The 27,723-nt window shown below is 41.2% G+C and overlaps 1 protein-coding gene across 3 annotated transcripts in view; it reads left to right on the forward strand.

The window, feature by feature from the left end:
* Nucleotides 1-27,723, forward strand: part of dennd5a (DENN/MADD domain containing 5A) — a 268,461-nt gene that overhangs the window by 110,722 nt on the left and 130,016 nt on the right. For all 3 annotated transcript variants that reach the window (XM_060838913.1, XM_060838915.1, XM_060838914.1), the window contains one exon: nucleotides 7,991-8,206. In XM_060838913.1, the coding sequence (XP_060694896.1) occupies nucleotides 7,991-8,206 (216 nt within the window). The remainder of the gene's footprint in view (nucleotides 1-7,990; nucleotides 8,207-27,723) is intronic.

Raw genomic sequence — 27,723 nt, forward strand, 5'->3', positions numbered from 1 at the left:
ATAACCTCATTAATGGATATATTTATTTATCAAATATAACAATGATGAAACTGTATAAATGCCTTCTTTTTTTAGTTTGTCTGGAGAAATATTTTTACTTCAACTCTTACTAATATTTAGAATGCAAGAATGTTTTAATGAAATGGGGGGAGAAAGGGTTTGCAGATATGTTTTGACTATTGTTGGTGTGTAATATTTAGGCCGTTAAGAAGAGGTGGACTGGTAACGATGACTGAAAATCTAAAATAAACTCATTCTTAGATATACTTATTTATCAAATATAAACACTACAAACTTTATGAATGCTTGTTTTGTTTTTATTTTACCTTGAGAGCTATTTTTAATTTTTCCCTTAGTGATCAAAATGCAAAATAGTTTTTACAAAATGGAAGAAGAAAGGGTTTGCAGTTATGTGCTGACTGTCATTAGTGGGGAATATATAGACTGTTAAGAAAAGGTGGTTTGGTATTAGGCATACTGTTTTGTTCTCCTGCAATGTCCGCTAATGAATCTTACTGGCATACATACTATTAAAAGCTCTGCTTTTGAGGTGCTGTATTTAGTTCAAACAAGTTAATGTGATGAAATTTGGAGTTGCAAATGATTCAACCTCAAGATTTGTACTTTTCCATCATGTCTCAATTCAATTTGACTGCTAATCAAGAGTAGGAAATGGTATATTGAAGATATCTAGTGGTTGCTTTTTGATTAAATGAGCATGTGTTCATAATGTGAGCATTGATTAGCTTTTGTGGAAATTTCAATAATATATGAAGATTTTATCTTTTGCTCCTTCTAATTGCATCAGGTTTGTGATTTATGAGTTTTAAAATAGAATAGACACTGAGCTTTTCTTTCTGACGTTTTGCAGCTGGTGACTGTGATAGTGAGTTGAAAATTCTGATTGCTACTCTGACTAAGCACTTGTTAGCTATTTGAAATATGCAGTTTCTCTGGCTCAAATTTACTGTATTTCTATTACTTCATTATCACTGGGTCAAAATCCTGAATCTTCTTTTCGAGCAGTACTGCTGATGTCCCGACACCCCATGGACAGCTGCTATTCAAGAAAGCAGCTCACCATCATTGCCATTGAGCAAGTAATAAATCTTGGGTGAAAGTGAGGACTGCAGATGCTGGAGATCAGAATTAAGATTAGAGTGGTGCTGGAAAAACACAGCAGGTCAGGAAGCATCTGAGGAGCAGGGAAAGTGACGTTTTGGGCAGGAGCCCTTCATCAGGATTGAGTAATAAATCTTAGCCAAGCTGGTAACACCCAAATTCTATGATTGTTTTTTTAAAAATCCCATTTCATGAAATAGAAGTCGATGACTGACAGATCTTTTAATTGCGTCCCAAACTTTACCTGGAATTTTCACATTTTCAGTTAATGTGTTCTGTCAAATGAGATTGATGGTGCTTGGTCTGCCAAGTCTTGGAGTGACTTTCCTTGGATAAACTACCATTGTTCATCTGATGAATTATGCAACCAGGAACTTTCGTGGCTGTGTGGGTGGTCACATGGTTAGATGCAGAAATACTCACTACTTTTGGGATCTTCTGGCTTGACCCTCCTGGTGCAGTTTTTGAATCCCAGCTGTATACCACTTCAGATGCTGCAAGCCAGGAGCTAACAATATAGTGCTTGGCCATTATCATTGTGGACTTGGTGCTGAGGAAAGGAAAGCTTGCTCCCTGAGGAACGAAAGCTTCACAGATCGAACATGAAGGCATTGGTGGTTGGGTAGGGGAGGAGAGACAGCGAGAGAGACAGAGAGAGAGAGAAACAGAGAGAGAGAGACCATGTCATCAGACCAAGTTGGACTGGACCCAAATTGCAGCTGGGTCAGTGCTTTGTGCCAGATAAAGCACAATACTTTTCAGTGCAGGAAGGAATATAATGTTTTTCTGCACTCTGCAAGGGTAGGTTCTACCATCTTCTCTCTGCTACCTCACATTTGCAGGGCCACCATTCATTCTAACTCTGCCACTGCACATGTCTCTTACCAAGGCTAATGGACCACAACTGTCCCTATTGCATGCATCATGCCTACTCAGCAGCTGTCACCCCCTCATCTTCCCAAATTGTGAATCCCTCCTATCTTTTGCACTTCCTGTTTACTCTTTGGGAACACTTTACTCCCTCCTATTCATACTTCATCATGAAATGCTCTTCCAACTACGTCCATCATTTTATCCTGCACCCAGTTTCCCTTCAGCAAAAAATGGTCTACAAATGGGCCAAGAAGTACAGAAAGGGTCAGGAGTTGGCAAACAACAGGCTCCGCATTCCATGTTAAGACAGAGTACTGGATTTGGCTAGAGACGTGCACTATGCTCATGTGGGGGCAGGAAGACTTAAATGACCAACAAACCAGTTCGCTTCATTATGCTATGCTACCCTACTGCCCCATTAACACTGATACTATCCCTCTTACACAACTAAATCCCTTTCGTCTCACACAGGCATTAGTGACACTCAGCGAACTTCTGCAAATAGACTAACACCAGAGACCCTGGGGTCCACCTCCACCTTTTGAGAAAACTATTTACACTTTAGAGGGTGTTTGGGCAAGGGTTTCACCTTTTCACCAGCTCCAAGACTTTCACCTTGCTGGCTATCCTAACCAGATTAGACTCAGGAGCACCATTTGTTTTGCACATAACTGATATGTTGCTGCAGCTGATCAAGATTAAAACACCACAACTCTCTTCTACTTAAAGGACTACTGGAGATCCAGGCACCTGCTCAGCCTCAGGCAGGGGCCTATCTCCTGTTCTTGAGTATTAATGACTTGGTTGAACTGCACAAAGACAATGGGCAAGATTGTCAGGCGCATTTAGTAATTTGCATTGAAATATGGAGGAGTCAAAGTTATCAGTAAAGTGATGTATATATCATGTGTATGGCTACATCCATGGGCAGGTTGGTGAATGCCATAGAAAGCCAACTTCAGTGTCTGCCAGATATGCAAACAGACCTAAATGTCATTGCTTTAACTGTAAGAGATCAGCATTTATGGCAAGGCACAATGGAGATCAGGCACCTTGACCTCGCTCCAGGTGCCCCTTCTGCTGTGGTGCCAGTTGACATCCAGGGGGAGGAGGAACTGTGTACAAGAACCCCCCCCGAAGCTTCTTTTCAGGACTCTGCAGATTCCCTCCACAAGTGGGCGGCACGGTGGCACAGTGGTTAGCACTGCTGCCTCACAGCGCCTGAGACCCGGGTTCAATTCCCGACTCAGGCGACTGACTGTGTGGAGTTTGCACGTTCTCCCCGTGTCTGCGTGGGTTTCCTCCAGATGCTCCTGTTTCCTCCCACAATCCAAAGATGTGCGGGTCAGGTGAATTGGCCATGCTAAATTGCCCGTAGTGTTAGGTAAGGGGTAAATGTAGGGATATGGGTGGGTTGCACTTTTAAGGGTCGGTGTGAACTTGTTTGGCCGAAGGGCCTGTTTCCACACTGTAAGTAATCTAAACTGATTATAATCCCAAAACCTTCAAGTTGACGAGGGTAAGCCTGCTTCTAGGCAGGCAGCTCTCAACAGGCCTGATCCTGTAAGCCCAAAGTTACTGGGGGACATCTGCCCATTCATCCATTGCCAACAGGTCCAACTTCAGAGCAAGATTCCTCCACTCCAGTTTCAGATATCTGGACTGCACCTTGACGCAGTAGGAGGCAGAGGAAGAAAACATATTCAGGGTGCCACAGGTGAAACATCACTGTAAATAATTTTTTACTTTTGGAAATATATGTTTGCTTGCACTATTAAATGTCTGCTGTACTATAGTTTTGGTGTCAGATCTGCTTAAATCACAACCATGTGAGAGAAGGGTTCAGGTACATAATGCTTTGAAATTTGTGCCACTGGTAGACAGGGTGCTTATCTTCATAGCTCAGACCTTTTGAGTACAGGAGTTGGGATGTCATGTTGAGGCTGTGCAGGACATTGGTAAGGTCTCTTCTGGAGTCCTGTGCATGCAGTTCTTGTTGCCCTGTTATAGGGAGGATTTTATTAATCTGGAGCGTTCAGAAAAGATTTACCGGGATTTTGCCAGGAATGGAGAATTTGAGATATAAAAATAGATGAGAAAGGCTGGGACTTTTCTCACTGCAGTGTGTGAGGTTGAGGGGTAACTTTATTGAGATCTATAAAATCATGAGAGGCATAGATAAAGTGAATGACCAGGGAACATTTGCCTCTGATAGGGAAGTTCAAAACTAGGCAGCATATTTTTAAGGTGAGAGGAAAAAGATTTTAAAAAAGACATGAGGGGAAACTTTTTACACAGAATAGTTCGTATGTGGAATGAACTGCCAGAGAAAGTGGTGGTTGCAGTTACAGTAACAATGTTTAAAAGACATTTGATGAATAGAAAGGTTTGGAGGGATATGGGCCATACGCAGGCAGGTGGGAACATGGTCAGCATGGACTAGTTGGGCCGAAGGATCAGTTTCCATACTGGATGACATTATGAGCAGAATCCCGCGGATGACAGAAGTTGTAGTGACCAAGCATTTTTCATCTCTCCCAAATGATGGACTTTTGACTGTGGGTAGTTGTGAGGAATTTTGAACTACAATGTTGATGTACATCTCTATGACTCTGACTCCATGACTGCAGCCAAGATGTTACATTTTCATGTGGACACCCCTGAGGTTAAACACAATGTATACGGACTATGCACATCATTCTGCAGTTGGAAATCTTCATTCCCTGTACAACTTTTTCAAAGGAGAGCCCTGCCATTCAAGTGAGGAAAATGTACAATGGGTGGCTTACATATCCACTCTCCCTCATTGCACATAGGTCTACTGAGAAAAGTTGTGCTCACACTGCCTTTTGTAAATTCAACATTGTCCTAGAAGGTGCACAAACAGTTTGGGGAACTCAGCAATCTACGTGAACTCTGAAACACTGATAGTTACCAATGATCTAAAGGTCAAAAAGAGATTCCTCAAGATTCCTCTTAACTTGCTGGCTACCATTAGTGACTTCATTATGCAACTTTCAGATATGGCATCCTACTGAAAGCTTTAAACAGTTATCTAACCTTAGCACCATGTATTGTTTGCATCTTGTCACCATGTGTTGTTGGCATCTTGTTTCCATGTCTCCTGCTTTTTCCCTGACAGAAGGATGTGTAATGTGTAGATTCTTTAAAGTGGAATCCCCTTGAAGAAATCAGCATATAATCAAACAATAATGCCACATTAATCTTTCCTGGCCTGTCACCATGCTCATATAACCTTTGCTTTGTGAAAATAAGCTCCTTCTTTGCTCTCTGCATGAGCATGGAATTCAATGCAAACTGCAGCGCTGTAATCCTCTCTAGCTTCACCAACGAGGGCCTGTCAAAATAAGTCTTCTCGGCTGCCTTCAATCATGCTGCGTGGAGATGTTGCTGCTTGCCTTTCTGCCGCTTCCTACTGGAAGTAGGAAATAACTAACCCCTGGCTTTGGCAGTTTCCCAAAGAATGGATGGGCTACTAACCTGAATTAATGTCTAGGAACGTCCGAAAATTCCTAGAGAAATACTCCTTGAGGATAAAGGGATCCATTTGCCAGTGCCTCCGACCCATTGTAACATCTTTAATCTTAACCAACAGGCACACTGCAGCATGATTGGACATGGTAGTATCACCAATCATACAAGGTGCCACCAAATCCAAGGTTGCCAAGGGGATAAAAAAAACATCAATCCTGGTGTGACATCTGTGTGGATTGGAAAAAATGTAAAATCCCTGTCTGTTAGGGTAGAGATGTCTCCAGATGTCCACCAGCCCTAACTCCACACACAGATCCACTAATTGTTTAGTTTGTACAGAAGGTTTCGGGGGGGGGCCTTTGGGCAACCAGTCTACTGGGGGAACCATGACATAACTAAAATCTCCCCCGATAATGATATGCCAGGACTCGAGACTGATCAGTTTAGAGAATGCGTTTACGAAAAATTTGAGGAGATGGGCCTGAGAGCAATATTGGCCAATAGTTGTTTGTGGACTTTATGAATCACTTTTTGATAGTTGTTTAAGAAATCACACATCCTTTTTTTAAGGAAGCAATTATGTAGCACGTATTATTATTAACCAGCAGAAGACACTGCTTCTACTTTGGTTCAATGTCAGCTGTCAACTATTTTTATCATAAAAATGTCATTATGTATAGACAGTTCAACAAAGTTAGCCAGCTGGACCTCCTAGAATATGAGTTCCATGACTGGACCAGATTGACAGCTCCAATCATGGAACCCTAGCTGACATATAAAAAGTGTAGTGTTAGACATTCTGACATTCTGGTGCCTGATTCTGTATGAGGCAGCACTATAGTCAAAGGCTGTTGATGTGTAAATAAAGGGCGATGGGATACCGAACTCTGTGGAGATATTACATTTTGTATTTTTAAAAGGTTGTAATAAGTGTCTTTTTCCCTCAAACTGTATTACAATAAGTGGCTTTATGGTGTTATCTTGGTATCAAACGTTTAAACATAACTCAGGCCTGTTTGAGCTGTAAACTGTAGCTAGGTCAATTGTGGACGTGCAATAGTTGAGCTCTGTACTTTTTTTTGAGAATGGAAATCAACAATTTCTGTTTTTATTAATATTTAGAGATTTCTCTTGAAACATTTGTGTTTGTGCCAGCTGGGCTGTTATTTCTTTCTGCACCCACACATTTGAAGCAGCCAACATTTGCTGTTTGGATTCAGAAGTGAGAATCAGTAAGTTGGATGGCAGAGTGTGAGTAGCGTCTATGTACCTGTAACTTGGCAAAACTTGGCACTATGGATCATTGTGGGTGGTGGTATATGGGATGAGTTGCGATAGAGAGAGAGATGAAGAATTCAGAGAACAAAAAGCCATTAGGACGTATGATTGGAGCCTGGATTTTTCACCTTAATGAAAGTGCACAATTCTATAAACAAATCAAGATTTGTGAGGATTTAAATGAGAAAAAATATGATCTATTTAAATTCAATTTAATTTTATGTGCTCTCTCTAATCCAAATTTAATCAATAATTTATGAAGGCTGTTTGAATTTAATTGTTCAGTATTTTTTTAAAAGGTTCTTGGCATTTTCTTAAAGATATTTATTCTTTCCTATCATCTAATCAATAATAAAATTAATCAATATTCAGAACTATGAATTGTATTCAGTACACATATTTGAATATGAATGGTTTGAATTTTTGTTACACTGGAAGACCATCAGTTTCCACTTTGAAATTTTTTTAAAAATTCCAGTCTTCTGCATTTGACCTGAAGTGAAGAAAGCTATTAATTAAAAGCTGCAAGAGAAAAAGATAATTTTGCAAGTATTTGGAAACTGTCTGAAAAAGAATGTGTAACTGATTGCAAAGCATTGAATTCTGCATTGCTTCTGTTGTGGTATCAGATTTTCTGTGATTTATTTTATTCTGACAATGATACATGGGAACTTTATTTCACCGGTGTTGATTGAATCAATTGGCTTTTATAGCAACAGCTCTTCTTTGAAATTATCTACATCTTGTTTCATATAAGCTTTATTTAATTCTAATTTTTTTCTCACTAATTTTAATGAATGTAGCACATCCTTATCAATGGAAAGCAAGTTAGTCATCTTGTTCAGTCACAAATATTACACATTTAACTTTTATGTTTTAATAGAAGTTAATTTTCACATGACCTCAAAATTGTTCTACTTTTGTCCAGAGAGTTGTGTGATGTTGATATGTCATAAAATAGGTAAAATGTATCTTTCATCCAGATTGAACATTTTGTCTCAATGGAACCTTTTTCTGCCAATATGTGGTATAGTTCAAAATTGTATATAATGTTTGCAAGTGTCAGAAATGCTACTGGCTATCCTTTAAATGAATAACAGTCCTTCAACAAATTCATTACTCGGAAACAATGGCTAAATATTTCCAGCAGTGACATCGAGGTAGCTTCAGTGTGTGGTAAACTTAAGAAATGATTGATTGATTTCTTGTTATATTCTTGCAGCTGGAAGTAAGAGAGGAAGCTGGAAGTAACAAAGATTTGAAGGTTCATTGTGACAAGGAGGAGCTGAAGATTCATCAGCTTAACATCCAGATCCGGGAAATCTTTGCCAATCGTTTTACTCAAATGTTTGCAGATTATGAGGTGTTTGTAATTCAGCCAAACCAGGACAAAGAATCTTGGTTCAGCAACCGTGAACAGATGCAGAACTTTGATAAGGTGAGTTAAATGCTAAACATGAATTGTTTGCTATTTGTTAAGAATTACTTAAGTGGAAGGTGAAGGTATGCATGCAACTTTATAGATGTTGAAGTCATATGGTGTTAGATTTTTATGAGATGTACTTTATTCTCCAATTTTTGTTCTCCAGTTTTGTTGTAGTTATCACACTTCTGAAAGTAGCATCTCAGATTGGGAAGGAATTTTATGAGCTGGACTGCTAAAACCTTTCTCCAAAACTGAGAAAAATAATGTCTTCTTTATTAACCTCTGTAATTATCCCCACCTTTCTCAATACTGAATGGCAGAGAAGGCTTTGATCCAGTATGTTTTGACACTATATTTTTGTAAACCTGTTTTTGGACTAAAAATATGTAAAATATTACTAAGGCAGATTATGTCAAGCAATAGCAGCTTTGCATCTACATTTAAAGGTAAAGGCAGATCACCTTGGATTAAGCAGAAGAACTTTGCTCAGAATCACCAGGGAAGCATTGGGAGCTATGCCATCTGCAAGAATACTTATAGTTAACATGCAACATAAGGTGCCACTATCACCAGCACTTCTGTCCCCTATCAATCCTGAATGTCCTGGAGTGAATAATTTTATTATTATTTTCATTTATGTAGGAATTCCACAACAGAGAGTTTTCAGTGTTACACACATTTGCACTAGGTTCAAGACCAACATCTTGTTTGTGAATGTATTGCACAAGCAGGAGATTTGAAGGGGACTTGAGGAAAATATTTTTCACCCATAAAGTGATAGAGGTCAGGAATGCACTATTTAGGAGGTTAATAGAGGTGGGTACCCACACAACCTTTAAAAAGTACTTTGATAAGCACTTGAAATGTCTTGATATTCAAAGCTATGGGCCAAGCACTGGAAAGTGAAGGTAGTATAGATCTTTTTGGTGGTACAGTCTGGATGGGCTCAAGGGCCACTTCACTGTAATTCTATGATGTGGAAGTGCTGGTGTTGGACTGGGGTTGAAAAAGTTAAAAATCACACAACACCAGGTTATAGTCCAATCAGTTTATTTGGAAATACGAGCTTTTACAGCACTGCTCCTTCATCAGGTAACTAGTGGAGTAAGCTCATAGGACACAATTTAAAGCAAAAGAGCATACCTAGTTTGCTCTTAAGTCTTTCATCTTTTAGAATGGGTTACAGGTTTCGATTCATTAATAAGCAAACCCCAGAACTACTTTCAAGTCAGATTCCTGAGATAATTTTAGGTTTTATTAAAAAAGGTGACCATCTCAGCTCAGACAATCCATTAAAGGTGTGAGGTTAGAGTCCATATGTTTTCCAATCTTGAGTCAGACTGATTATATTTCCAAAGTAGGAATTTATAAAATGGATTGTAAAAAAAAATTGACTGCCTACAGATTGCATGCCATGGATTGTACGATTCTATGCCATCGTGGAGTTCTCAAGATGTCTTACTGTCCAGTGTTAGCAAATGCTAAAATATTCATAATTCCTCTCATTTTACTATTATAGATTAAAAGCAATTGATTTCTGCCCTCCCCAACACAGTAATATCGTAATGCCAGGTCCTCCTCAGTTACAATCTCACATACGTTATATATTGGGGTGGCATGGTGGCTCAGTGGTTAGCACTGTCGCCTCACAGCACCAAGGTCCTGGGTTCAATTCCAAGCTCAGGTGACTGTCTGTGTGGAGTTTGCACATTCTCTCCGTGTCTGTGTGGGTTTCCTCCCACAGTCCAAAGATGTGCAGGTTAGGTGAATTGGCCATGCTTAAATAGTCAATTAGGCGCATTAGTCAGAGGGAACAGAGGTTTGGGTGGGTTACTCTTTGGAGGGTCGGTGTGGACCTGTTGGGCCATAGGGCATGTTTCCACACTGTAGGGAATCTAACCTAATCTAATCTTAATTAAGTTGACCCAGGAAATTAGGGATATAGCAATCCGTGAATGGTAGCAAGTTACTGGAGTGCTCTTTGCATTTAATTTAAATAATGCCTGAATGGAAACCCTGTTGAAAATGTATCCTAACAAGAACTTACATTTATATGGCACATTTAAGTGCTTCCTAAGTGTCTGTTAGCCACCAAATTTGCCAAATGTATTTATCACTGAGTATATTAAGTGCAAATTTCATGAAAACTTCCATGTTAACCTTATAGTAAGGCCCTTTTTGGTCATGGCTGACCATGGGTTGTATCCTTGTTGTTCTGGCTTTCTGCTTCTCTGAAGCAATGTCTCTTGTGACTGAAGAGACCAATGCTGGAGTGACAGTCCAGGTTGCAGAGTTCACATCTGTATGTGGTTGTTGATTTGCTAGAACTGTTGTACTTCCTTTATGCCTCCTTGTCTGCTGCACCACTCATCAGCTTCTTTTCCTCTGTTTTGAGGTGTTAGTTCAGGGTGCTTCTCCATCTTGTGCAGTCAGCTGCAAGCCATTCTCAGGACTCCGTAACGATATCAAGTGCCTTCATGTCCTTCATGCAGACATCCTTGTAGTGCAGTTGGGAATGCCCAGTGGGTCTCTTCCTGGATGCAAGCTCTCAATAGAGAATATCCTTTGGGATGCGACCATCCTCCATGTGGTCGACATGGCCCAACCAATGCACTCTATGCTGCCTGAGAAGAGTGTACATGCTGGAAAGGCCAGCACGAGATAGGACCGCTGCGTTGGACACTGTCTTGCAAGGATATGCCCAGGATATGGTGGATACTCCTCAAATGGAAAGTACTCAGTCTTCTCTCCTGTCTAGCATATGTAGTACATGTTTCACTGCCATACAGCAGTGTCCTTATGACGCAGGCGTTGTAGACTGACGTTTTTGTTTTTATTGTCAGCATGGAATTTGTTCATGCTCAAGTCGTGAGGTGAGCAAGAGTTGAGGCTGCTTTCCTGATTCCCTTGTCGATCTCTGTGTTATCAGTGATGGTAGAGCCAAGATAAGTAAACTGATGGATGGCGTTGAGTTTGTAGTTGAAGGTGACGACTGGCAGTGCCTCTGTGTCCTGTCGAACGCCTTGGTGAGGTCAATGAAAGCGACATACAGGGGCATTTTCTGTTCTCTGCACTTCTGCAGTTGGCGAAGAGAGAAGGTCATGTTTACTGTGAACCTTTTAGCTCGGAAGCTGCACCGTGACTCTAGGTAGTGTTCATAATACTAATATTTTTGTAGTTGATGGTGTGAGGAACACTGTGGTCCTTTTGCCAATGTCCTTACATTGATAAGCTCCTCCTCTTCAAATTTTTTTCAGTGGGAACAATTCCTCTCTTTTCGGACTGCTCATGATTTTGAACCCCTCAAATCAAACCTCCTCTTTCTTTTCTCTAAGGCAACCAACCACAGTGTCTAAAATCTAACCTTGCAAGGTTTAGAAAGTCCAGACTCTTAAGCTTTTGTGATCATTTTCTAAATCTATTCTGACATCTTCTACAACTTGTGTACTTTAACATGAGGTATCTCTCTTTCTTCATCCTGAATAGAATAAAGGTAATAGTAAAATTGCCATAGTCCTATTGGCCATCTGGTTAAACCATCACCATCATCCTCTCTTTAATGGTAATGCAGTTCTATGGCCTGATAAGACTATGGTGACGTTACCTTTTTATGTTGTACTGAATCTTACGTCATCATTACTTCTTCCTCGCAAAATGCATTATTTCACACTTAGAGTAATAGAGCCATAGAGATGTGTACAGCACGCAAACAGACCCTTCAGTTCAATTCATCCATCCCGACCAGATATCCAAAATTAATCTAGTCACATTTGCTGGCATTTGGCCATATCCCTCTGAACCCTTCCTATTCATACACCCATCCAAATATCTTTTAAATGTTGTAATTGTACCAGCTTCCACCACTTATAGCAGCTCATTCCTCCGCCCGCACACACCCATCCGACTGCACACCCTCTGCTTGAGAAAGGTTGCCCCTTAGGTCCCTTTTAAACCTTTGCCCTCTCACCCTAAACTTATGCCTTCTAATTCCGGACTCCCCTACCCGAAGAAAAAGACCTTGTCTATATACCCTTTCCATGCTCCTCATGATTTTATAAGCCTCTATAAGGTCACCCCTCAGCCTCTGAAGCTGCAGCCTATTCAACCTCTCCCTATAGTTCAAACCCTACAACCCTGGCAATACCCTTATAAATCTTTTCTGAACCCATTCAAGTTTCACAACATCCTCCTTTCGGATGGAGATCAGAATTACACAAAATATTCCAAAAGTGGCCAAATCAATGTATACTATGACCTCCCAACTACTATGACTCAATGCTCTGACCAATAAAGGAAAACATACTAAATGCCTTTTTCACTATCCTATCCATTTAAGACTTATATTTTCAAGGAACTATGAACCTGCACTCCAAGATCTTTTTGTTCAGCATTAAATATCATTTGCCATTTGTCTGCATTTTGCACCAGTTTATATGCTATTGAGGTCTATCGCTGTTCTTCTCACAGTTCAGGGTACTTGCAAGTTTGTATCATCTGCATTTTTTGCAAGTATGACATTCAAGTTCAGGTCACTAATTAACATTGGGAAAAAGCCCAGTTTTGATTCCTAATCAATGTTCATACTTATTCTGATCTATCTCTGGAGCAACTGAGCCATGATCCTGGATCTTCTGGTCCAGAGGCAGGCACATGACACTGCACTGCAAGACGCTTCTTCTTATCTATATACATATAAAACTTGTCTGAACTCCCTTTTTGTGCGAGTTGCCCTTCGCTTCTCATGCTCTTTTGTTGTCTCTCTAATTTCAACTTGATATCTCTCATATGTTCCCTTTCCTTTCCCAGCTTAACCTTGCTGTCTGTACCTCATATGTGCCAAAGCAAACTCCTCTTTTTTTTTAAAAAAAGCTGATTGTTACTTTACAGGTTGAAACTTGTCCATTCTTATCCCACTGAAATTGACTGTGTTATGCTAAAGTATGTTTGCTCAATTGTTACATGTTCTCTTCCAGAGCCAAACTAAATTTCTAAATGCTATTATCACTTTTCAGTAAATGTTTCCCTATTGACACTTAACTAAGAGTTTGCTAAGATTCTACAACAGATCAGGGTCAGGCCTTAGTCGGCCTCCGTGAGAACAAAGTTTATATGTTGTGCTGCTGGTGGAACTTTGAATATACGCTAGCTATCTAACTAACTGCCTGTCCAGTTTCTATTTATATCCTTTTGAAGAAATCAAGTAAACAAACGTTTAACCCTAGTATCTCTTTTTTTATGGAAAAAGATTGATTTTTTAAATAAAATTATAAAATTACTATAAAATAGTATAACAATCTTATAGTATAACAACAATAAATGAACTACTACTCTACTTCACAAACAAGAGAAAAAAAACTACCCACACCAAAATTCAATAAATAACGAAACAAAGTAGACTAAATTAAATTAGATTGAACTAAGTTAAATTACACCAAAGCTTCCCATCACCAGGAGTGTCAGTTGGCAAACCCGTATTTATTTGGGATTCTTTCTCTCAGTGGCCCCCCGCCCGCCAGACACAGCCTTCTCAGCTATACTAAGGCTCTAATCAATATAGCCGACAAGTCTGCATTCATATAATTCAAAAGGAGCCACCATATCCTACAAAGAAAGTTCAGTTTTCTGGTGCACCATACTTGTAAGCAAGTCTAGGGGGATATTTTCCACAACTAACCTACGCCATCCTGAAAGTCCTGGGGGATTTTCCAATATCCAGCTCATCAGAATGTTCTTCCTCACACAATATGAAAGCATATTAAACAGTTTCTTCCCATTCACATCTAAAGAGAGCATTTGGCAGATCCAAGAGGAAGGACACCGGATCTACCTTGACCTCAGTTCCCAAGATCCCTTCCAAAACACTCGTCATAGTGCCCCAATACCTACGAAGCTTGTGGCATGAGTATCTGTTTTACATTTAGGACACATTGGATATGTTCCTTTTTAAAATTTTGCAAGTTGCTCCGGAGCCATATAGAACCCGTGGAGAGACTGCGTCCTAGTATAGATTGAAATCTTCCTCTCATTCTTCCAAATATCCTCCCATGCGTCTGACGAGATATACACCCCCAATTCCTGAGTCCAGATCCAGCCATTCAGTGTCCTTCGAGAGACTACGTCCTAGTAAATGGTAGAGGGTTCTGATCGAGAGAGTACCTGTGGACTGAAATACTCTCCTCTCCACATCAGACTTATAGGGATTAACCAGTAAATGTAGTCTTTTTCTGTAGAAAATCCCTAATCTGAAAATAATGAAAGAGGTCCGTATTGGACAATTCATACTTCTGGCTCAGCTGATTGAAAGACATCATGACCTCCCCCTCAAAAAAGTCTCCCAAACAGGAGACTCCTCTAGACTCCAGAACCTAAAGCCAAAATTCATCGATCCTAGCCGAAATCCTGGCATTCCTACTATGGGAGTAAAAAGGGGAGGTTTATATAAATTACCCTTGCTTTGTCGCATCATTCTCCATGCTTTAACTGTGTTACAGACAATTGGGTTTCTGCAATGCTCCATGACAGACTTCACTTCATAGAGTCATAGAGATGTACAGCACAGAAACAGACCCTTTGGTCCAACTCATCCATGTCAACCAGATATCCCAACCCAATCTAGTCCCACCTGCTAGCACCTGGCCCATAACCCTCCTAATCCTTCTTATTCATATACCCATCCAGATGCCTTTTAAATGTTGCAATCGTACTAGCCTCCACCATTTCCTCTGGCAGCTCATTCCATACATGCACCACCCTCTGCCCCTTTGGTCTCTTTTATATCTTTCCCTTCTCACCCTGAACCTATGCCCTCTAGTCCTGGACTCCCCCACCCCAGGGAAAAAACTTTGTCTATTTATCCTATCCATGTCCCTCATGATTTTGTAAACTTCTATAAGGTCACCCCTCAGCCTCCCATGCTCCAGGGAAAACAGCCCCAGCCTATTCAACCTCTCCCTATAGCTCAAATCTTCCAACCCTGGCAACATCCTTGTATATCTTTTCTGAACCCTTTCAAGTTTCACAAAGTCTTTCTGATTGGAAGATGACCAGAATTGCACGCAATATTCCAACAGTGGCCTAACCAACGTCCTGTACTGCTGCAACATGACCTCCCAACTCCTGTACTCAATACTTTGACCAATAAAGGAAAGCATACCAAATGCCTTCTTCACTAACCTAGCTACCTGCAACAACACTTTCAAGGAGCTATGAATCTGCACTCCAAGGTCTCTTTGTTCAGAACATTCCCTAGTATCTTACTATTAAGTGTATAAATCCTGCTAAGATTTGCTTTCCCAAAATGCAGCACCTCACATTTATTTAAATTGAACTCCATCTGCCACTTCTTAGCCCATTGACCCATCCGAACAAGATCCCATTGTAATCTGAGATAACCTTCTTCACTGTCCACTACACCTCCAACTTTGGTGTCATCTGCAAATTTGCTAACTATACCTCTTATGCTCACATCCAAATCATTTATATAAATGATGAAAAGGAGTGGACCCAGCACCGATCCTTGGGGCACTCCACTGGTCACAGGCCTTCAGTCTGAAAAACAACCCTCCACCACCACCCTCTGTCTTCTACCTTTGAGCCAGTTCTGTATCCAAATGGCTAGTTCTCTTTGTATTCTCTGAGATCTAACCTTGCTAATCAGTCTCCCATGGTGAACCATGTTGAATACCTTCCTGAAGTCCATATATATCACATCCACCATTCCACCCTCATCATTCCTCTGTTACTTATTCAAAAAACTCAATCAAGTTTGTGAGACATGATTTCCCACGCACAAAGCCATATTGACTATCCCTAATCAGTCCTTGCCTTTCCAAATACATGTACATCCTGTTCATCAGGATTCCCTCCAACAACCTGCCCACCACCGACATCAGGCTCACTATTCTATAGTTCCCTGGCTTGTCTTTAGCACCTTTTTTAAACAGTGGCACCACATTAGCCAACCTCCAGTCTTCTGGCACCTCACCTGTGACTATCGATGCTACAAGTATCTCAGTGAAAGCACCTGCAATCACTTCCCTTGCTTCCCGCAGAGTTCTTGGGTACACCTGATCAGGTCCTGGGGATTTATCCACCTTTAACTGTTTCAAGCATTTCCTCCTCTATAATATGGACATTTTTCAAGATGTCACCATCTATTTCCCTACATTCTATATCTTCCATGTCCTTTTCCACATTAAACACTGATGCAAAATACTTGTTTGGTATCTTCCCCCATCTCCTGCGGCTCTGCACAAAGGCCGTCTTGCTGATCTTTGAGAGGCCCTACTCTCTCTCCCTAGTTACCCTTTTGTCCTTACTGTATTTGTAAAAACCCTTTGGATTCTCCTTAATTCTATTTGCCAAAGCTATCTCATGCCCCCTTTTTGCCCTCCTGATTTCTCTCTTAAGTATACTCTTACTGAGTTTATACTCTTCTAAGGATTCACTTGATCTATCCTGTCTATACCTGACATATGCTTCCTTCTTTTAACCAAAATCTCAGTTTCTTTATCATCCAGCTTTCCTATACCTACCAGCCTTTTCTTTCACCCTAATAGGAATATACTTTCTCTGGATTATTGTTACCTCATTTCTGAAGGCTTCCCATTTTCCAGTTATCCCTTTACCTGCGAACATCCGCCTCCAATCAGCTTTTGAAAGTTTTTGCCTAATACCGTCAAAATTGGCCTTTCTCCAACTTATAACTTTAGAGTCAGCCTCAATACCAGAAACTTGGCTGTTCATGCTACATCCCCCTGAGAATCCATCACTCCCTACATTTTCCAAACCAGTATACTTGTTTGAAATGAGGATAGCAACAGAAGACTCCTGAACTACCTGCCTACCTCTCTTACCTTTCCTGGAGTTAACCCATCTCTGCGACTGTATCTGAGACTTCCCCCGCCCCCCTTCATATAACTGCCTTCCATCACATCCCCTTGCTCTTGCAAATTCCTCTAACTGCCTCTCTACCGATCCATTTGATCTGATCAGATTTGCAACCAACAGCATTTATTGCAGATATAATCCTCAGTAACCCAACAAGCAAAGCATATCACTCTTCCATGGGCCATTTTTTGCTTCTTTCACTCTACAGACCCAGCAAATAGTACTGTCTTATTCTTCTACAAAACAGGTTAAATTCATACTTATGGTTTATATTTTAAGTTTAATCAAGAGACATAGCTCAATAAAACATATAATCAAGAAAGAACCCACACTACTCACTACTATAGACTTATTTTAAGACCACGCATAAAACATCCACTTATCTGATTCAGTGCTCTGACCTCTCCAAACAGGTTCCTCCAAGATCAGTTGTGAATTTCAGTGTTGTTTAATTTTCCCAGATGCATGCCGATATCCAGTGATACATGAATTCAACAGCAAAGGCAGTAACTGCTAACTCTGTCAGTTAGCAATGTGGGTTTAACTTGTGCATAAACAACAAATAATAAGGGGGCATTTTACTTGGGAGGCCTTGATGTCCAGTCAAATTGACCTTGAGTCCTGGCAAGCCCAATCATTCACATAGGATAATAGGAGACTTAATTAATATCTCTTGAAATCTGGAAGGTTAATAAAATTGATTTTATACCCTGAGAATGAGCCAAATAAATTAATCTTTTGTATTAAAGGGGCACAGACATTGTTGAATTAGATAGAAAAAGACGATGTCTTCTGCATAAAGGGTGTTTTTACACTCCCCTAATACCACTCCAGAGCAACTATATTGGGGGTCCCTCTGGTTAGCCTCCGCCAACGGCTCAATCACTAATGTAAATAGCAGTGGTGAAAGGGGGCACCCTTGTTGGCTACCTCTACCAATACTAAAATTGTCAGACGTTATGCTATTAGTGAGAACCACAGCCTTAGGATCTTTATATAATACTGCCACGACCTGGTGAAGACCAAACTGTTCTAGGACATAAAAAAGATATAACCACTCCACCTGGTCAACCGCTTTCTCTGCATTTAGGGAGACTACCAAGCCTAGAGTTGACTTATGCTGGTACACTTGGACACCATACAGCACTCTTCTAATGTTATTAGAGACTTGCGACTCTTAATGAAACCTGTCTGGTCCTCCTTTACAACCTCAGTGTCAGCATTTCCGACAGAATTTTAAAATCCACGTTTAACAGTGATATGCGCCTTTATAAAGCACAGTCCCCTGAGGCTTTTCCCTTAAGAATAAGGGAGAGATTAGCTTCTCACTGAGAGAATGGGAGGCAGTCCTGACTGTACGAATAATTGAGAGTGTGTTGCTGGAAAAGCACAGCTGGTCAGGCAGCACCTGAGAGTAGGAAAATCAATGTTTTGGGCCAGAGCCCTTCTTCACGAATGACCTTTTCTTTTGTGATGGGGTGTGAGGTTATGGTCAAGGTGAGCGCTGAAATGTTCATCCACTGGGTGGTGGAGTTGATTTCACCAACCCCCACCCTCATTCCAACCTTCCAGCTCAGCACTGCCCTTATGACCTGTCCCACCTCCCAATGTTCCTTCCCACCTATCCGCTTCACCCTCCTCTCTGACCTATCACCTTTACCCTCACCTCCATCTACCTACTGCACTCCCAGCTACCTTCTCCCTAGTTCCACCCCCTCTCCCATTTATCTCTCCACCCCCAAGGCTTCCAGCCTCATTCCTAAAGAGAATTCCTGTCTCTTTGTATGAATAATTATACATGTCCAACATTGACCTGACCAACATGTTTATTAACTCTTTATAAAACTCACTTTGAAATCCATTTGGTCCAGGCGCTTTACCACTTTGGAGCTGCCTCACTGCCTCCCCTATCTCTTGGATTGTTAGAGAGGCATTCGAAAGGGACGCCTGCTCTCTAATTATACCTGGGAGGTCCAAGTTCATGAAAAAGAATTACATCTTTATCAACCTGTCCTCACAGCCCTTTGACCGGTACAACTCAGTGTTAAGACACAGGGTAAACCCTCCTGCTTAATTTAAAACCAGCAACACAGCCAAGATTTATCACATGCAGTAATCTGTAAAAAATCGAGTAGCCAAGAATGAAAGTAAAAATTAACAACTTTGTTTCTTAAAGTATACAGAGAATAATTAACTCACAACTATTTACATTTCTTCCTCTAACCTATCTTTTACCTTCCCATCTGTAATACTAGTCCAATAAAACTCCCAATTAAGATTTGCAAAACCACACTACTTATCTCAAAACCAGGCTGTTTTCATTCTTCTATTCAAATCTTCCCATGCCGTCTCTTAGTTTTCTTAGGAATTTCTGCGTCACATGTTACTGATTAAAAAGGTACCTTTTTGAGAGAGCTATTTTTCAGGCAGTCTGTTTACATGTTGGGCTTGTCAGTTCTCTCAACTGTTCAATTTTCCCAGTCTTGTACCCCCAAAGCATTGGATTATGTCATTGGCTTTTAAGATTTTCAATATACTCAATTTAAACTGGATTGGAGTTTGATATTTTTCGGTGTATAATTTAAACTGTTTGGCTGAATTTGAATTTATTTTAGTCTCCAGATAACAAGCTAATAGAGTTGTTTGACCAAGTGTCACATTGTTCCTTTATTGAGAACATTTGGTGCTGTGTCCGGTAGTTCTGCTTTTAACTCCCTTAAAATACATCCACATCTTCATAACATCAGAATAGAATTTCCTAAATGCTGCGTTAAGTTTTTTGGAATCGCAAGTAAGAGTACTAGCACACTCTCTGATGGACGTAATAGATTGGGGGCACTTTCCTTCCTGATCAGATGTGCCAGGTATCTACCCGGCTTATCACCATGCTCAAATAACTTCTGTTTCGCAAAAGAGATCTTCCTCTTTGTTGTCTGAGTGAGCACAGAGTTCAGAGCAGCCCTGAGAACTGTAATCCGTTGCAACTTGGTCACAGACGGCCTATCAAAGTATACCATCTTGGCTGCCTTCAACTGGGCCTCAAGCATATGCTGCTGCTCTTTCCCCTGCCGCTTCCAGGTTGCTGAGTAAGGAATAATCAAACCCCTTGCATAGGCCTTGGTAGTCTTCCAGAGCACCCATGGATTACTGGCTGTACCCGAATTAATATTCCAAAAAATTTTAAATTCCCATGAAAAGCACTCAATAAATTTACTGTCTTTCTGGAGAAAAGGATCCATGCACCAATGCTGCAAACTTGTCTCATTCCCTCTGGCCTTCACCTCCAGAAACACTGCTGCATAGGTCAGAAATAGCTATGCTCCCAATTCTACAGGGCAGCACTGAATCAAAAAAGGTCGGTGGAGCAAAAGATGTGTCAATCCTAGTGTGGGTTGGAGAAGAAGGTAAAGTCCCTACCCTCAAGGTGAAGACATCTCCACAAATCACTAGCCCCAACTCCCTACTCAGGTCCACCAGTTGTTTGGATTGTGGTGAGGTGCCTACAATACCCATGAGCATCCTTACTATCTCGGGGTATATAAGATGAATGAAGTCTCCTTCTATAATCTGGTGGTGCGTTCCAAGGGCCATCAACCTGGAAAAATTTGAGGAGGTGTGCCGGGGGGGCAATAAACATTCAAAAACCCATATTCCTTGTATAAAACCTTTGAGGATCACAAACCACCCATATTTGTCCTTAATTTGGTCTAACAACTGAAATAGAAGATTCTTCTGAATGAGTATAGCTACTCTTCTGCTTTTAGAATTAAAAGACAAGAGAAACATCCAGCCGAACCCTCCTTGCTGTAACATTAAATGCTCCTTATGTGGAGTTTACACATTCTCCCCTTGTCTGCATGGATTTCCTCCGGCTGCTCCAGTTTTCTCCCACAATCCAGAGATGTGCAGGACAGGTGAATTGGCCAAACTAAATTGCCCATAGTGTTAGGTGCATTAGTCAGAGGGAAATGGGTCTGAGTGGGTTACTGTTCAGAGGGTTGGTGCGGACTTGTTGGGCCGAAGAGCCTGCTTCCATACTGTAGAGAATCTAATCTAATCTTGCAACAGGGTAACATCAACCCTTTCCTTTCTAAGACTCTAAAGTATCTTCTTTCTCTTAATTGATGAATGACTCCCCTTCATATTCCAGGTGCACCATTTAAAAAAAACAGTTAGCCATAACCATCTGAAACAGCCCATGATCCCCGGAGAGGAAGACCCCCACTAATAATGTGCCGAGTGGAAACAGTAAAATATTCGTGTAAACTAGAAAATACCACTACAAAAACTGTCAATGCAAAGCTTCTAAAAACTATTCTCCTAACCCGAGAATGCAACTTTAAAAAGAAGGGTTTTGTGATTTACACATGAAAGAAGTGAAACTATCACTGTATTCTAACGGAGGAAAGGCTTAACAGACAATCAATTTTTCAATGTATAATTTCAGTTACATCACACTGCAAATTTTTGCTATAAATTCTGTGTTACGATTGAGCCCTCCACAATCACCTGATGAAGGAGCATCGCTCCAAAAGCTAGTGTGTTTCCAATTATAGTGTTGGACTATAACCTGGTGTTGTATGATTTTTAACTGTGTACACCCCAGTCCAACACTGGCATCTCCAAATCATTCCTATAATGAACCAACATATGAAACAAATAGGAGGAAACTTTCACCCTTGCCCACAGGAGGCACTAACACTACCTACTGACGCCTCCATGGCTCCTTCTAGTTGAAGCCATGCTCCAAACCCAGGCAAAACAAAGTAAAGAATGCATGTATCTTATAACAAGAAAATTAAAAGTGGGCATTCAACCTGACTCGAATCATTACTGATTTAAAAACCCCAGTCCCCCAAACACCCCCATCCCAAACCAAGACAGAGAAAAAGGGGAAAAAGGCAGGCGAATAATGACAATGGGAGGGGAGAAAGAAGAGAAAAAGGACCCCATATATTAAAAGAACAAAATCAGATAAACAATTAGATTACTTAGTGTGGAAACAGGCCCTTCGGCCCAACAAGTCCACACCGACCCGCCGAAGCGCAACCCACCCATACCCCTACATTTTACCCCTTACCTAACACTACGGGCAATTTAGCATGGCCAATTCACCTGACCCGCACATCTTTGGACTGTGGGAGGAAACCGGAGCACCCGGAGGAAACCCACACAGACACGGGGAGAATGTGCAAACTCCACACAGTCAGTCGCCTGAGTCAGGAATTGAACCCGGGTCTCATGCGCTGTGAGACAGCAGTGCTAACCACTGTGCCACCGTGCCGCCCGAAATATAGACAACAGAGAAACAAAGGGAACACTATTGTCCATATTTCTTGAACCAACCAGTCTATTTTATAGTTTCCAGGAAATACTTTGACTTTACTGACAAATCAAAATTGTGCATGGACCCTCCTTGGCTAAAGTGTAACACTGCTGGGTACCTTACAGAATACTGAATATTCAAGTCTCTCAGTCTCTTCTTTACTTCATCGAAGGTCTTCCTCTTGTGGATCAAAGCCACAGAAAAGTCTTGAAAAATATAATTTTGACACCTTGTAGATCAGGGCCTGTGGATTCTTCCCCAGTGCTCTGGCAGCAGCCAATACCATTTGCCTATCTCTATAGTGCTGTAGTTGCCTATAACCGGGCGAAGGCATTGGTCTGATCCACTTGCACACTGCAACCTGGTGGGCCCACCTCGACTTCCAGTGTTAAGAACTGTGGGAGCCATTGCTCCAGAAAGCTGACTAGATGGGTTTCTTCCTCCCGTTCTGGCAGCCCAGTAAGATGATTTTCGAGGTCGTCAACCTGCTCCTCTAAGGACTGTACCTGCCTCTCCAGGGCCTGGACCCAAACCACTGAGGATTCTGCCGTGGTCTCTGAAGCACCGGTCCACTCCTCCACCTCCTCCATATGCTACCTGAGACACTGGATCTCCTGCTCATGCTTTTGCAGCATGGCTGAGATCGGTTCCAGCCTGATCCGGGTGTCCTCCATTGCTGAATTGATCTTCTCTCGGAGTTTCACGAAGTCCGAGACCAGGTTCTGTTGCGCAGATAGGTCCAAAGAAACATCCATGGAGGTCAATGCTGCAGCTGTAGACATGTCTGTTGCTGCAGGGGAATGCTCTGCTTGTTGTGATCCGCATGGTCCTTTTCCCTTAGTTTTGACGATCAGGGAAGATGACTAAGGCACAAAGTTTTTGGGGACATAAAATTGCCAATTTTTGCCAAAATAACTAATAAAGGGAGGGTAAAAGCACCACCTTGCATGGGTTAAGGCAGACCTATTAGATCGCCGCCATCTTGGATCTCCCTACCCTAGTGTCTCTTTTATTCTCATTTGAGAAATCTTAAGAAGGATTAAACTAATGAACTAATTAACATTTCCTTAAAGGGACACTGAAATAAACATCAAAAGAAACTTGTGAAATTAGATTAAAATATTATTTCCAGGACTGGTAATGCATTTCTGTTCTGCAATAACTACTAGTCGCAGAATACCTTTAGCACACTATTGGATATCAGCACATTTTATTTATAAGCAATGCTAATGTTATTCCCTTTCAACATAAGAAACTGGACAAGAATAATGTGGTTTTAAAGAATTCAATATTTATTAGAGATAACTAATGTACAAATATGATATTCACAAGCACATCACTGTTTAAGCTAATATTAGGCTTTTCAATTACAAGGAGTAATAGGCTTTCAATAACATGTCAAGCTTCAAGTAATCGGAGTTAAGATGGTATCTATGACCTTTATGACCTCAGGTCCACGTGCTATGACAAAGTAATGGGCATGTCTCTTAATGGTTCGCTGACATTCTGACTAACACAGCAACACGGTGTGTCACAGTATGTCCAAACCATGACTGACTATATTTACAGAGGAACCTCGATTATCCGAATACCAATTATCCAAAAATCGATTATCCGAAGGAGATCTGGAGGTCCTGATGGAAACATTGTGTCAAAGACGTGTTTCCAACAGTGATCGCGTCTTTTGTTTCCAGTGATTAAACAGGCACTGTCTCCAAATGACTGACTGCCCGCCCTCTCTGTCTCTCCCCCCACTTTCCCTGGAGTTCTAGTACACGCTATTTGGAGACTTAACCCATAACGGCAATTGTAGCAGTCTTGTTGGTGTCCAGTCCAGCTGCCCCAGAGAGGGGCGGGTGCATACGGGGTTGGGGGGGGGTGGGTGGGGCGCTGGAATAGGTTCAGGGGAGGGGAAATGGGGAAGCTGGTGAAATCCACATTTATCCCGTGTGGTTGCAGGATCCCAAGACAGAAGATGAGACATTCTTCTTCCAGGCGTCGGGTGGTTAGGGTTTGGCGATGCAGGAGGCCCAGAACCTGCATGTCTTTGGTGGAGTGGGAGGGGGAGTTAGTGTTCAGCTACAGGGTGGTGTCAACCTGCCATTCTTCACCTCTATTTCATTCCTTCAATATTCTGAACAATTTTATTCTTGAATACTTAATGCCCAGTTCTTCCCTTTTTGAGTTTCATACCTGATATAACTGCAATATCATATTCCCATGTTATTGTCTGCCATCTGCTCACCTACTTTGTTTATAAGCTTCACATATTTAAATATATTCACTGTAAACTTAATTTAGATTTTATTGCATTAATTAGAACATTAAAAAATTGGAGCAGGAATAGGCAATTTATTCCTTCAAGCCTCCTACATCATTTAGAGAGATCATGGCTGATCTAAAATACCGTTTTCTTGCATTATCCCTGTATCTCTTGATTTTTTTTTTAGATTAGATTACTTATAGTGCGGAAACAGGCCCTTCGGCCCAACAAGTCCACACCGACCCTCCGAAGAGCAACCCACCCAGACCCATTTCCCTACATTTACCCCTTCACCTAACACTGTTTTTTTAGTAGAAATCTGTCAGTCACAGTCTTGAATGTACTGAATAACTGAATGATTCTCCAAAAGTCTCTTGAACAAGGAATTCCAAAGATTCGCCATCCTCTGAGTGACGAATTGCTCTAAATCTTATCAGCTCTAAGTAGGAATATAGGCACAGGAGTAGACCATTTAGCCTATTGTGGATGTTGGGTCACTAAATTAGATCATAGCTGATCAACAATATCTCAACCACACTTTCCTGTGCTATTTCTATATCCTTTGATATATTTTGTCTCCAGAAATCTATCAATCACTGTCTTGAGTGTGCTCAATGTTAAGCTTCTGTAGCCACCTGGGATAGACAATTCTAAAGGTTCGCTCTCCTATGAGTGCAGATGTTCCTGCTCCTCTCTGTCTTCATTGGCCTACTTCTTATTCTGAGTTAGTGCCCTGGTTCTAAACTAATAAGCTGGGTAAACATCCTTTCTACATCCACCTTGTCACATCTTCTAAGGATTTTCTAAGTTTCAAGACAGCCAACTATTATTATTTGGAACTTCAGACAGTACAGGCCCACATTCCTCAGTTTGAACTCAAAACAATTCTGCCATTCCAGGAATCTGTCTGATGAATCTCATTGCACTCCCTTAGATAGGAAGACCAAAACTAAACACCAAGCTCCAAGCATGGTCTCACCAAGGCTTTGTGCACTTGCAGCAAGATATCTCCATTTCTGTATTCAAATCCCTTTGCGATGAAGACCAACATAACATTTGCAATAATGATCAAACGTTGTACTTGCCTGCTAGTTTTTAATGACTCAACACAAGGGCACCAAAGTCTGTTTGGACACCACACTTCTGCGGCTATTTTTCCTGGAGCGTCGGAGACTAAGGGGTAATCTTATAGAGATTTACAAAATCATGAGGGGCATGGATAGGATAAATAGACAAAGTCTTTTCCCTGGGGTGGGGGAGTCTAAAACTAGAGGGCATAGGCTTAGTGTGAGGGGGAAAGATATAAAAGAGACCTAAGGGCAATCTTTTCATGCGCAGGGTGGTATGTGTATGGAATGAGCTGCCAGAGGAAGTGGTGGAGACTAGTACAATTGCAACTTTTAAAAGACATTTGAATGAGTATATGAATAGGAAGGGTTTGGAGGGATTATAGACCAGGTGTAGGCAGTTGGGATAGCTGGTCAGCATGGACGAGTTGGACCGAAGGGTCTGATTCCATGCTGTACATCTCTATGACTCTAAGTACTCAGTATTTCTGCTTAGATTAAATTATGTTTCTTACAGTATGGAAACAGGCCCTTCGGCCCAACAGGTCCACACCGACTCTTCGAAGAGTAACCCACCCAGATCCATTCCTCCTAACACTATGCATGACCATTTCTCCAATGTTTTGGACACCTCACTAGGGGAGGTCATATCTGATTAACTTGATTGAATCTTTGAAAGAGGTGACCAGGTGTGTAGATGAGAATACATTTGATGTAGTTTACTTCTTCTTCAGCAAGGCTTTTGACAAGTTAGATGGGTGATAAATAGCGATGGTCAGCATCTATGGTATCTAAGGAAATTTGGCTAACTCAGTTCAGAATTGGCTGAGTGGCAAGAAGTAGAAGGTGGTAGTCGAAGGATATGTTGCTTGGTTACCACCCTTGAAGACTGTTACTGGCTTAGCACAAAGAGGAAAAGAGTCAAATCTGTATCAACTAACTTTATTTAGTTAAAACAGACATTCTTGACATCATTTGGTTAAGAAAAGGTTAAAAGCAGGCATGTAATTCATACAAAACTAAAATCTCTGCGCCTATCCACTAGGTTTCTTAGATGTTCCCCGAACAGTCACATAAAATAAAAGCTTATATTCAAGAATACGAGCTCACACTAGCCAGGCAATTTTTCATGTCCTTGATGTAGTCTCTCCATTTCCAGAGTAGGGTTCTCCACTTCGGCGAATGTTGATCTCCAGAGTTTCCACTGGCTATTTGCCCTAAATCCTTCATTTTTTTACTTTTTCCTTCTCTTCCTGAACTACAGTGTCTTAATTGTACTTTATGCCACTAAACTGCCAGCACGCTGGCTCAGTGGTTAGCACTGCTGCCTCACAGTGCCAGGGATACGGGTTTGATTCTTGGGTGACTGTCTATGGGGAGTTTGCACATTCTCCCCATGTTTACGTGGGTTTTCTCTGGGTGCTCTGGTATCCTCCCACAATCCAAAGATGTGCAGGTCAGGTGGATTGGCCATGCTAAATTGCCAGTAGTATTAGGTGTATTAGTCAGGGCTAAATGTAGGGGAATGGGTCTGGGTGGGTTACTCTTCAGATGATCATTGTGGACTTCTTGGGATGAAGGGCCTGTTTCCATTCTATAGGGAATCTAATCTAATCTAATCTAATCTAATCTAATCTAATCTAATCTCATTGGTTCTGGCTCATCTGCTAAGCCTGTGTCATTATAGGCTCTGTCCCAAGGACACTGTTAGCATTACCTCACACTCTTCCACCAAGCAGGAATTTATACCTTATGTCATTTCCCTTGTTTTCCTCTGAGATGAACCAGTTCCAAACAGCCCAAGCAAGTGGCTGGGACTCAGGTTATTTGAGTTCACAAATGCTATTTTTATGTGTGATTAGCAACTGGCCTACAGGTGTTTTTTTTCAGTGGAAGTCTGTATTCAGTGGGGTTCCACAAGGATCAGTGTTGGGATCCTTGCTGTTTGTAGTACATACATAAATGATTTTGACTTGAAAGTAGG

This window comes from Hemiscyllium ocellatum, chromosome 18 (assembly GCF_020745735.1).
Source record: "Hemiscyllium ocellatum isolate sHemOce1 chromosome 18, sHemOce1.pat.X.cur, whole genome shotgun sequence".
NCBI lineage: Eukaryota > Metazoa > Chordata > Chondrichthyes > Orectolobiformes > Hemiscylliidae > Hemiscyllium > Hemiscyllium ocellatum.